Below are 11,019 nucleotides of genomic sequence, written 5' to 3'. Positions count from 1 at the left end.
ACAGTATTTATTAGTATTTCCAGTGAATTTAGGGGGGAATCAGCACTTTAAGCAACACGGGGCTTTCCGAGGGGGGTGGGCACAGAGGATGTCTGTGATAGTTTGATTTCTTGCTTTCATATAAGCCAAGGAACTTCTTGGTTTTAGTTCTTTCTTCAAACCAAGCAGCTAATCTGTCACTGCTGTACAAATTTTCCTGAATGACAAATATAGGGTGAATATTTTGAGACTCTTCGGGTTTGTACAGCATTCCCTGGTTTCTTCTTCCTGTGGGCATCCCTGCATCACCACTAGAGCTTACGTTGTGCTGATATTCACCATGGCTTTTGAAGCCTTTTCATGAGTCTGTGCTTCCCATGATAGATTCTCCATTCTTGTAAGCGTAGTCTACCATCACTGAAAATTAAATCCTCTGCCTTTGGAAAATTCACTTCATTATTCTTCCTTGAAAAACAACAAAATCCTCAAAACCAGAGAGCCTGCCAAAGTGCAAAATGCACCTACAATATATTACCCAAAACAAAATGCATGGAGTAAAAATAAACGTGATAAATCAAGACTTAATCCTCGTCTTGACCCCTTTGATGCTTTTCCAATTGTTTGCTCATCATAATTTTTCAAGTGTTTCCAGGAAGCATCCATTCCAACAGCCAAACTGTGTGTAACTATGCTTTCTGCAATTCCTTCGTTTTCTTGGGAATGTGGTGGGCTCTCTTTCATCCTGGAGATTTTGGAAAGCTGAAAATTGGGCCACATTCAATTACAAAAAGGCAAAATCATGCAATAAATCATGCTGGAGTTTATTCTCTATGAAAGGGCTTCCCATTTGAGGGAATTGCATTAATGCTGCTCTAGACTGAAAGTTGTTTGTGACAGGAAACACCGTTTCACTTTGTATTTGTACAGTATTGAAGTACAGCTGCCTCTGCCCAGTTCAAGGTCCCCAAGAAACTGCTGTTGTATAAATAAAACACAGTTGTAGATCCCCACCTGCTGGGTTTTTCACATATTGCTGCTGAAATTAGACTGAACCACTGATTTTGAGAGGAAAAAGTTATTTTGGCTGTAAGTCCTGCTTGTTAAGGAAAGAAAGAACTGTATATAATACTCAAGCTGATGAATTTGTTATCGTCTGGTGACCATGCCATGAGATCTTGGGCACCTGCACATTCCAGATAGCTCTGCTGAGATGGAAAAGCACCACTTTGGCCTGGGTTGGAAGTGACTTCAAAGATCACCTAGATCCTGCCATATGATCTTCATCAGGGAGGATGAGTTGCACCACAGCCTTGTCTCTGTCCTCTGTTTAAGCTCTGAGTAAGTGAAGGGCAAATGCACAGCTCCTTCCCTTGCTGTTGTTTCAAGTTTTATGATTTGGCTCAATTTTTCAGAGAGATTAACAAGAGAAGGGGATGATGAATGAGAACCAAGGCTGCCTAAAGAAACCACAACATCTTCACACTCTGAGTTGGAATTCCTGCACAAGCAACTTGACAAAGCGCTTGTTCCATGACGACCTCTTGTTAAAACTGAATGAGGGTTTGGAAGATGAAACATCTCAAATTACCACAAAAGATACCCCATATACAGCTACTGCACTGTCTAAAGTGAAAAGGGAATATATAGGAACATGCTGAATTTATCTGGAACTGAGTGTTACACTACTATCCATAGTGCCTTATCCTCTGAGGAGAAGGCACAAGCTAAAGCAAAAGAAGTAAGTGATCAAGGTGGAGAATTATTTCAGTCTATGCAACCAAGCCTGGTTTGGTGGATTTGAACCTGGATCATGGGTTACCATCCTGCCAAGGCCTTTAGGGCTTACAGGATGGAGAAAATGGTGACCATGAGTTGGAATTGCAACTGTCACTGGATTTGTATTTTTAAATGTTGGCATTAGCCTACTTAAGTGCATGATAATACACTTTTTTATCCTTGGCATTTTCTACTTTTCTATTTTTTCCTCTTTCTTTCCTCCTTCATAAAAAAAAAAAAAAAAGGTGAATGATTGCTTTGGATCCCACCATATAATCTCATTTGTGTTTTAATCTTGCTTTTGGGTGTGTTGAGAACCTAACTCCTTTTAACAGCTGTGGGTCAAGGCAAAACTTGCCTTTTTTTTCCTGCAGAGTAGCAGAAAATCCCAAAAGTTAACTGATGCAGAGTGGAGGTGTCTTCCCCATCACCACTAATGAAGAAGTACCCCAAAGCTTTCTCTTTTTTCAGCCCTAAAAACTTTGGGCTGAAGACCTTTGTAACTTTTAGAATATAATTAATTCATGTCTTATATGCAACCACATTACAAAATCCACAATGTAACTTAGCTGAAAGAATTAGCCTTGTCTTACACAATGAAGAAATCAGGATCCAGTCCAGATTAACAAAGCTAAAAACCTTTAAAGACTGCTGGGCCACCAACCACATCAATCTTTAAATTCATGGATCCACATTAAGACTTCCTAAATGTCATCCAGGATTAATATTTCACGTTGGCCCTCCTTCCAGAGTTATCTTGCCATAATAAATTGTGTGATTAAGGTGTAATAGGGGATTATCTGTTAGTTCTTTTTTTATTATTCTACTTGTTGACCTCCACACAGCTACCAGCTTCAGAAACTTCTATTCACAACAGAAACACCTCAATTACCTGCCTGAGTGCATAATTTCTTCAGATGCACTTGAATCAGCAAACTTTTTCAAAATTCTCTCCTGCTGTCAGCTTAACAACTTCATGAGTTATTTTATTTTTCTCTGATGAAAAGAAAATGCTTCTAAAGATTGACAGGTTAAAAGCAAAATTGGGTAAATTAGTGCCAGTTTTAGAGATCTGGAATTCCAGCTGCTTCTCAAAAAATTGCCCTCAATTTCCTGTATTTTCAGATAATTATTTCTTATACTTGTACCATTCTGTTGTTATTATTATAATTCAAAGAGAAGAAAATGGAGCCAGGACATCTCCAGATTTGTGATCAGCAGAGAAAGGGAAAACCCAGACAAAAGCTGCCAGGACCAACAGCTCTGGCTGGCCTTGGACTCCCAGGGGCCACCTCTACATAAAATTTTTAGGAAGGACAAAAACTCACTAAAGATTCATTCCTAACAGATGTGGAACATTTTAATAATGAACACCATAAATCCAACTGAAATATAGACTTTAGCCATTGATTTAATGAGGGATTCTGCTTTATGCAGAGTGACAAACACCATAAAAAGTTATGAACAATACCCCTGAGTTTCCATGGAACAGTAGCAACTCTTACTGAAGCCTGGAGGCACAGGATTCTGAAATGCTCTACTGATAGAAATTAGAGGTCAAAGATACCAGCACAAGATCACATTGAAAGGATGTCTTTTAAGGCCTCTTAATTTGGCTTAAATTAATATCCTGATGAGTTAAGACTAATCCAAAATGCCACACAGTAGAAACGAGGGTGTGATTTTCACAGTCTAGTCACACAGCAGAACTGACATACCTGGTCCCAGTTTTAGCTTTGGGACAGAATGTGACATTCTGTCAACAAGAAGACTTGTTAAGAGAACCAGTGTTTCCCATTCCTAAAATCTAAACTTTATTTTATTAATTACTAGGAGTGCATCCTTTTAACAAGGTAACATAAAAAACACAACTACAAACCACAAAACCAACCATGCACAAACACAGCATCAGTTCAAGAGAAAGATTTTTTGGCAAAGGTACACGCCCCAAAGTTTCTTTATCCTAATTCAAAGGTAAAGGAGCTTTTTTCGCACTTTTGAAGCTTAAAGGTTCTGAGACTGCCCCAAGTCTGCCACTGATGGAACAAGGTAGACCAGACCAACATGTCTTAAAACTGCACTTTCCAACCCTGACAGGCCCAATGTCTGAGTCCTACAGGAAGAAGAAAAAAAAAAAAAAAAGAAAAACAAAGAAAAAAAAATTGTTTCCTCTTCTGTTTTCACAAGATGTAACACTTGAGCCTCTCAGTGTTCATTATCTACCCTACTCCTACCCCAAATTAGTACATAACAGCCAAAACCATGTAATAGTCCAAACAGGATATGACAAGAGCACCTAAACCCAGGCTCAACTGAGTTCACCTTTGAACAAAAGAACAAGTGCCCTATAAACCCACTTGGCTTTTCCTCATGAACTCTTGGTAAGTAAGGTACACTTGAAATGTAGTATTTTGTTGAGGGATTTTTGGTTTGTGTTTTCAGGTTTTGGGTTTTTTGGGGGTTTTTTTTTGGGGGGGTGGGTTGTTTTTCAAACAAAAAGCAGAAAGTATTTGTTTTCTATTTTCAGCAGTGCTGCTGGCCTGAGAATCAGCTAAGTCAAGGACAGCTAATTTAAAGACTTCCTAAAGGAAGGAAACTTTTGCAAGCAGACACTGGGAATAGGGATGCTGTTAAACTGAACATCTTTACATGAGCATGTTGCTTCCCTCTACATAAATCAGACTTAACAGGAGATACTTAAATCATCCCTGAGGACTTTATCATTAGTTTCAACTCATTAGGAGAGGTACAATCACCCAAGTACATGCTGAAAGACATATCAGGTAAAAAATACACTCAAGTTTGATGCATTATCTTGTGTATGAATGTTGTACTTCACTGCACCCCAGTGATAACGATCTCTTGAGCTGCCTCGACAAAGGTCATTCCCAGCCAAAATCCCTGCAGGCTACAGGGCACGGATTTGATCAACTGCTGCTTGCTGATGCATCTGAGTGTGCAGTCAGCACCTTCACAGGTACAACAACTGCAACACCACAGCCCAGAAGTCACCTGCCCCAAGTGACAAAACAGTCCAGAACAGTCACACATGTTTACACTGGACACATTCACAGCACAATGCTGAGCAAGCTGCAGAAGCCACAGGATCTTGAGAGACTGGGAGCTGAGGTGCTGGCAGAGCTCCAGAGGCAGATGAAAGGGATAATGCACTGGAACCTTTACAGGAGAGGAGACTGCTGGGATTAAGAAGGGGGCAAGAAATGGATGCTGCAGCAGCTGCCTGCTGTCCTAGCAGGAGTCCTAAGCTATAAACATTGGAATTCAGGAGAGCATTGGCTGGGAGCAGTGTATTCAGTTGCTTCTGAATTTCCTGAAGCACCTGCAGCTGACTTTGCTGATTCAGGAGAAGCATATCCATATTTTCCCTCATTTTCTTCACTGTACAAAGAGAAGCGAATGTTAATGCCTGCTATGTAAACACATGAGGCAGTTTATAAGTCTTTTTATACTTACACTCTTCAGAAACAAGATTCCAGTGATCCCTCCCACTTTCCTTTGCACACTTTTGCTCTTCTTTCTGACGCAGAGATGTAAATTCAGGTCGGTTTGCATCTAAAAGGAAGACACTGCCAAGTCAAGAATTGCAAGGTCCGTATTCCAAACGTGGCAGCTCAGCAACAACCCTTCCTCTCACTCTCATCTTAAAATTCAAACTTCATTCAAGTCACACAGTGGTCCAAACTAAAGCAAAACCAAAGAATAGGCAGATACAGGGGTTTTGGTGGGTTGTTTTTTTTTTGGGGGGGGGCGGTGAGGAAAGGGAAAGGAGGAAACAAATCTGGAGCAAGGAATCTGTTAAGGAAAAGGGCAGCTGAGATTTAGTACAAATAGGTTTGTACTTGCATGCTTTATTTAGATGCAGATACAGTGATAGACTAATCTGATACTACTCAGTGTCCAACTGACAGGGCAAAAATGAGACTTCTTCAGAAATTATAAGCTCATCTTGTAAAAGCCATGAAGAAAGAATACAAGCTTCAGGAGCATAAGGTTCAGTTCTTAGGGTTTCTAGGCCACTTCTCTGTATCTATGGACTGAGAGGCCTCAAACCCTTCATTAAGAATTCACTTTTGTGATTCTATCACAAACTTACAATTTCATCATTACTCCCATTGTAAAGGTGAAAGGCTCTTCTTTTCCCCCCTCCAGAAGAAACAAACAAACAAAAACAAGTAAAACAACTCCAAACAAACCAACCACAAAACCCAAAGAAAAACCTCACACACAAAACACCTGCTTCTCATGCCAACACCCACAACAATTCTGTGGGTGTCTCGGCAAGACCCAAGCTGAAAACTTAAAACATTTTTGACCAAGGATAAAGGGACTACCCAGGTAAAGGTACAACAACAGGGAAAAACACTCCACAATGCCAGTTTTTATCCCTGAGTTTCAGGTCATTACTACAACACAAAATATTCCAAAATCCAAAAAACTCTCCACTTGAAACAATCCCTTTGTCTGACAGCCTGTGCTAAGAATATCCCACTGCAGACAACAAAATCTAGGATCCAATATCCATATATAACAAAAATTAGCTGCTTGAGATGACCAAAGCACTTTTTACAGCCTTTTGCAAGTCAAAATTCCTTGCATCTCCCTAAGCTTAGCATTTTGATGGCTGAGCACTTCTAAAGATCTAAGGCTAGTCATCAGGCAACACTATGAAGCAGGAATTAGTGAGATCTTTATTATTAATGGGATGTGAGAGCTCTGGGGAGCCTAAGATGCCAGGCACAGGCAACCTCCATGGTAACACCTAAATTTCAACTTCAGCTTTTTCAAGTAACTTCCTCAGATGGCAGAGATAAATGCAGAGATGGGGGGGGGGGGGGGGGGGGGGGGGAAGTATCAAAACCAAATCAATCAACTCCCAACACTCATATCCAGAGCAAAGAGGGAAAATTGTTTAGGAGGAAACAGAGACCAGAATATTTCATATATCCCCTGAGATTCTGTATAACATGAAATAAACACAACTTAATTCAGTTACCTGCCATGTGTTCACTGGGTCTCTCTCCCAGGTGTTGGTGTCTGATGAAGTCTGAGCTCACACCGAAGCTATTTCCATGCTCTGAATGCCTACAGGGCTTCTCATCTATATGGACTTTCTGATGCCGCAGCAGAGCTGTGTTCCTACTGAAGTTCTTTCTGCAGATGGTGCAGGAAAAGGTTTTCTTTTTCAGATGCGTTTTGTGGTGAGCAAGGAGGCTCGAGGCACGGCTGAAGGTTTTCTCACATTCCTTGCACTTGTATGGACTCTCCCCTGTATGGACTCTCTGGTGAATCACCAGGTTGGCCTTCCTGCTGAAGCTCTTCCCACATTCTGCACACACAAATAGCTTTTCTCTCGTGTGGATTTGCAGGTGGGTCAGGAGCCTGCAGTGCCCCTTGAAGCCTGTCCCGCATTCTGGACACTTGAAGGGTTTCTCTTCCCCGTGCAGCTTGTGGCCATCAGTGTTGAGGATGACCTTCCTGGAGTCTGTTTTTTGATGAGGGGAATCATCACAGGCTGCTCCTTGCTCTGGGCTCTGGGCTTCACACACCTGAGGCAGTTCTTCCTGCTTAAGCTCTTCAGGGAAGCCCTTCTTCTCACTGTCCCCCAAAACACAGTCTCCTGATGGAGTAAGAGACCCGTCTCAATAACACTCCTCTTTCCCTGAGGTAGAAAAGCTGCTCCTTGTAAAATAACTCAATCTCTTAGGCCTACCTTCAGCTTCCACCAGATTCCCTTTTCCCAAAGAGGAATGGAAATTCTAAAGACTGAGACAAGAAGGGGGGAAAAAAGTGCCAAAGGGAAGAAGAGAAAGGGAAGGAATGTTCCTCTTCTCTTCCTTCCTCTCCCCACTTCCTCGTACTTCTTCCCTTCAGAGAATGGCAAAATGAAGACTGCCAAGAGGAAGGAAGGAAAGGAATATGTTGAAGCATCTCACCCATCCCAAATATCTACTTTCAGCTATTTGTTCCTGCAAGCTTAGCTCTAAAGCTTTCCAGCCTGCTAAATTATCATTAACACACTGTTTCAAAGCTGGGTATTTGGGTGGGGATCTTTCAGCACGAAAGAGCCCATGTAACCTTCAGTAGGCAAGACTAGCAGGGAGATTTAGGTTGTTTCTCACTTGTGCCAGTTCATATTTACCAAAAAAAAAAAAAAAAAAAAAGTGAAATTATGTCTTTGGTAGGTTGGCACACCAGGGTTTTTTTTTTCTCCATCACAACAACACTTGTAAGGATTATAAGGATCTGTATATTTATGCATCAGAAGTCAAAGGGCACTTTACTGATTAAAAAAATCTGCTAATTCCCAATTAACTATTACAATCTCTTTTCATAGCTAGACCTAAACATAATATTTACTTTCTTTAATATGACAAGCTAAATAAATTGCATTCTGAAGAAACTCACCAGAAATATTAAAACGTGTCCCCTTCTTTTCTAAAGAATGCACCGTTTATTTCACAAGGGTATATGCACCATCATACACCCCACAGTAAGCTCTAGGTATCATATTCAGATGGTAGATCTTATATTTACAGCTGTTCAGTATTAACAGAATTATAAGGATCACCTAATAAATACTTAACCAAGGTTGATTGTTGCAAGCAACTTCAGGTGTTTACTATTAATTCAAGCAGACGCTTTAGCAATTAGCATCTTTGATCTAGCACTAAAATAATACTCACACATTTAACACAAAAAAAGTTTGTTTAATCCACTAAAAACCAAACCAGGCTTTCTACATTCAAGATAAAACTCTGCAGGGCAATTTCAGTCCTACCTCTATGATACAATGGAACAAAATTCATAAGTAACGTGTCTTTGAAGAGGCAAAATGCTCTGTTTGCATGGACACGGGTACCAACAGCTAAATAGCAGTAATAAAATAGGCAAACTTGCTGAGAGAGGGACTCCTCTCTCTTACGTCAAGGAATTACACCCAAGAGGGAGCTTTCTCCCAGAGAGATGAAGAAGGCTCTCTCTGGCAGGAGCACTCATCCCTCATGCTATCACCACAAGGCTGACTGTTCCCCGAGAGCCTTGCAGGTCCCTGACAGTGACAGGGAACCACAGAACCCTCCATTCCCACCCACACCCAGGGCTGGGCACTAACACACTTTGGATGCAGCTCCACAACTCCCTTAGACCCTCCTCACCTGTGAGAAACCCCGGAAAAGGGAAGTGTGCTGGCTGCCCTTGGCTCCTAATGAACTGTATTGTCTTGCTTTAGAAGAGGTGCTGGAAAACCCCAGCAGAAAAAAACCCAAAGAGCCCCTGCAGCCTTGCCTCGGCCTAGCGTGGCATCCCAGGGGGGAACCCCATGGCATCCCGGGGATGGAATGCCGGCACCACACTGCCCTGCAGGATTTAACTAGCAAGAGCTTACAACTCACCTGGATGTCCTCCACCATCACTCCTCCTGGGGCTCTGAAGACTGGAAAGTACGGACTCCAACGCTGGCTCCATCTGGAAGAGGAGAGGACAAGGAGTGGGGAACCTTTTCCAGCGGACGGGAGCAGATGGGGGAAGGCGGACTTTGGCAGCCCCCGGCCTAGGAGCAGCAAACCTGCCCGTGCTACTGAGCCCCCCGGGGACAGAGAGGGCAGCCCTCCGCAAAGACGTGAAGCCGGGTGAGTCGTGAGCTTCACCCAGAGACCAGCGTGATAAGAAGCGCCTTTTCCCACACTGAGTCTCCCTGGGAAGCGCCGACCATCCCTCGTGCTGCGGGCCCGCCTCAGCCTCCTCACCTGCCCTCGTGTTTCCGGCCAGCCTTAATCCCTCCCGCGGGGCCGCTCCGCCCTCTCCCGAGCCTGCCCGGCTCCGGGCCCCGCTCGCCTCCCTGCCCTGCGCGCCCTTCGCTTCGCCCCGGCCCCGCTGCGGCTGCTCCCCGGTGCCGCCGGCTCTTCCCGGCACATCCCGGCGCTCCTGCCCGGAGTGAGTTTCATCATCCGAGAAACAGGGAACGGCTTGAGTTAGAAGGGACATTAAAGGCCATCTCATTCCAGTCCCCCTGCCATGGGCAGGGACACCTTCCACTAGCCCAGCTTGCTCAGAGCCCCATCCAACCCGGCCTTGGACACTTCCAGGGATGGAGCAGCCACAGGTGCTCTGGGCAACCTGTGCCAGGGCCCCACCACCCTCACAGGGAACAATTTCTTCCCAATAGCCAACCTAACCCTACTCTCTGTCAGTGTGAAGCCATTCCCCCTTATCCTGTCACTCCGGGCCCTTGTCAAGAGTCTCTCTGCATCTTTCCTGTAGGTTCCCTTCACTGGAAGGCCACAATGAGGTCACCCCATAGCTTCTCTCCCCCAAGCTGAACAATCCCAATTCTCTCAGTGTTTTCTCACTGGAGAGGTGCTCTAAATTTGTTAAGGGAACATCAAATATCTGGGTATTAACACATCCTGGGGACTCTTAAAAATAACAAACTCCTAAGGCAACAAGACCTCTGGGCCAGTGCTGGCTTTCCAGTTTTGTCCTTTTGGCTCATTGCAGTTGTTAATAAAGGATTGTGGAGGGACTCACAGTATGTATTTCCCAGTTCCAGAAGCCTTCACTGTGCCAGCCCTTTTCTGCCCTGTGGGATCATGGCTGCTCCTTCCAGACCTTCTGTCTGTTCATGCACACACCAGGGCCATGGTGCAGCTCTTTGACAGCGATATCCTGCAGCTGAGGGCACAGTTTTAAGTCCCATGTGCTTTCAGTAGCAGCCACTCCTTGGTGCTGCTCTGAACTAAGGTGATTATTTTGCTTAACTTCTGGCTTTCAGGCAACTTCCCCTTATTTGTCAGGATTACTTTTGGTTTGGGAAGAGCTGGACTCCATGATCCTTGCGGGTCCCTCCCAAACCAGGATATTCTGTGATTTGATGGTGTGACCTTGTTTTATGGCAGTCTCAGGTGCTGCTCATTGGTTGAGCTTTTCCCTTTCTGCAGTTGTGTGCTTTGGAGGATAGAGGTATCCCATCCACAGTAACAGCCAGTATTTTGCAATAAAACACAATTATTTTCCCTGGATTTCATAGCCCATGATATAGATGCATTAGATGCTGTTGGTTGTCAATAGACCTTTATGCAGCATCCTAATAAATCACATTCTAGCAAGGTCTGTTCTTCCCTGCAGGGAAAAATGGAAGCCTGGATTAACTAACTTCAACATATTGGAAGTTGGTGAAAGGATTAATAGTCCCACTATCTAAATGAATCTGGCCTATAGATACGGAAGTGATGAGTGTCATAGAAA

General features: G+C 43.5%; 1 protein-coding gene across 1 annotated transcript; it reads right to left on the bottom strand.

Moving 5' to 3' along the window:
• Window positions 1–3,148: 3,148 nt before the first annotated feature.
• LOC136290250 (zinc finger protein 286A-like) lies at window positions 3,149–9,540 on the bottom strand. Its single transcript, XM_066184628.1, has 5 exons — window positions 9,522–9,540; window positions 9,168–9,240; window positions 6,770–7,393; window positions 5,230–5,328; window positions 3,149–5,154 (listed from the first exon to the last, which is right to left on the bottom strand). Exons 2-5 carry the CDS (start codon window positions 9,238–9,240, stop codon window positions 4,799–4,801), a joined length of 1,152 nt encoding a protein of 383 aa, XP_066040725.1. The 5' UTR covers window positions 9,522–9,540; the 3' UTR covers window positions 3,149–4,798.
• Between the last annotated feature and the right edge of the window lie 1,479 nt (window positions 9,541–11,019).

The sequence above is a fragment of the Chamaea fasciata genome, unplaced genomic scaffold, assembly GCF_029207755.1.
Source record: "Chamaea fasciata isolate MVZ Bird 193981 ecotype frontalis unplaced genomic scaffold, bChaFas1.0.hap1 SCAF_5, whole genome shotgun sequence".
Classification (NCBI taxonomy): domain Eukaryota; kingdom Metazoa; phylum Chordata; class Aves; order Passeriformes; family Sylviidae; genus Chamaea; species Chamaea fasciata.
The sequence above is the reverse complement of the archived record's forward strand: the minus strand, read 5'-3'. Positions and strand labels throughout refer to the sequence as shown.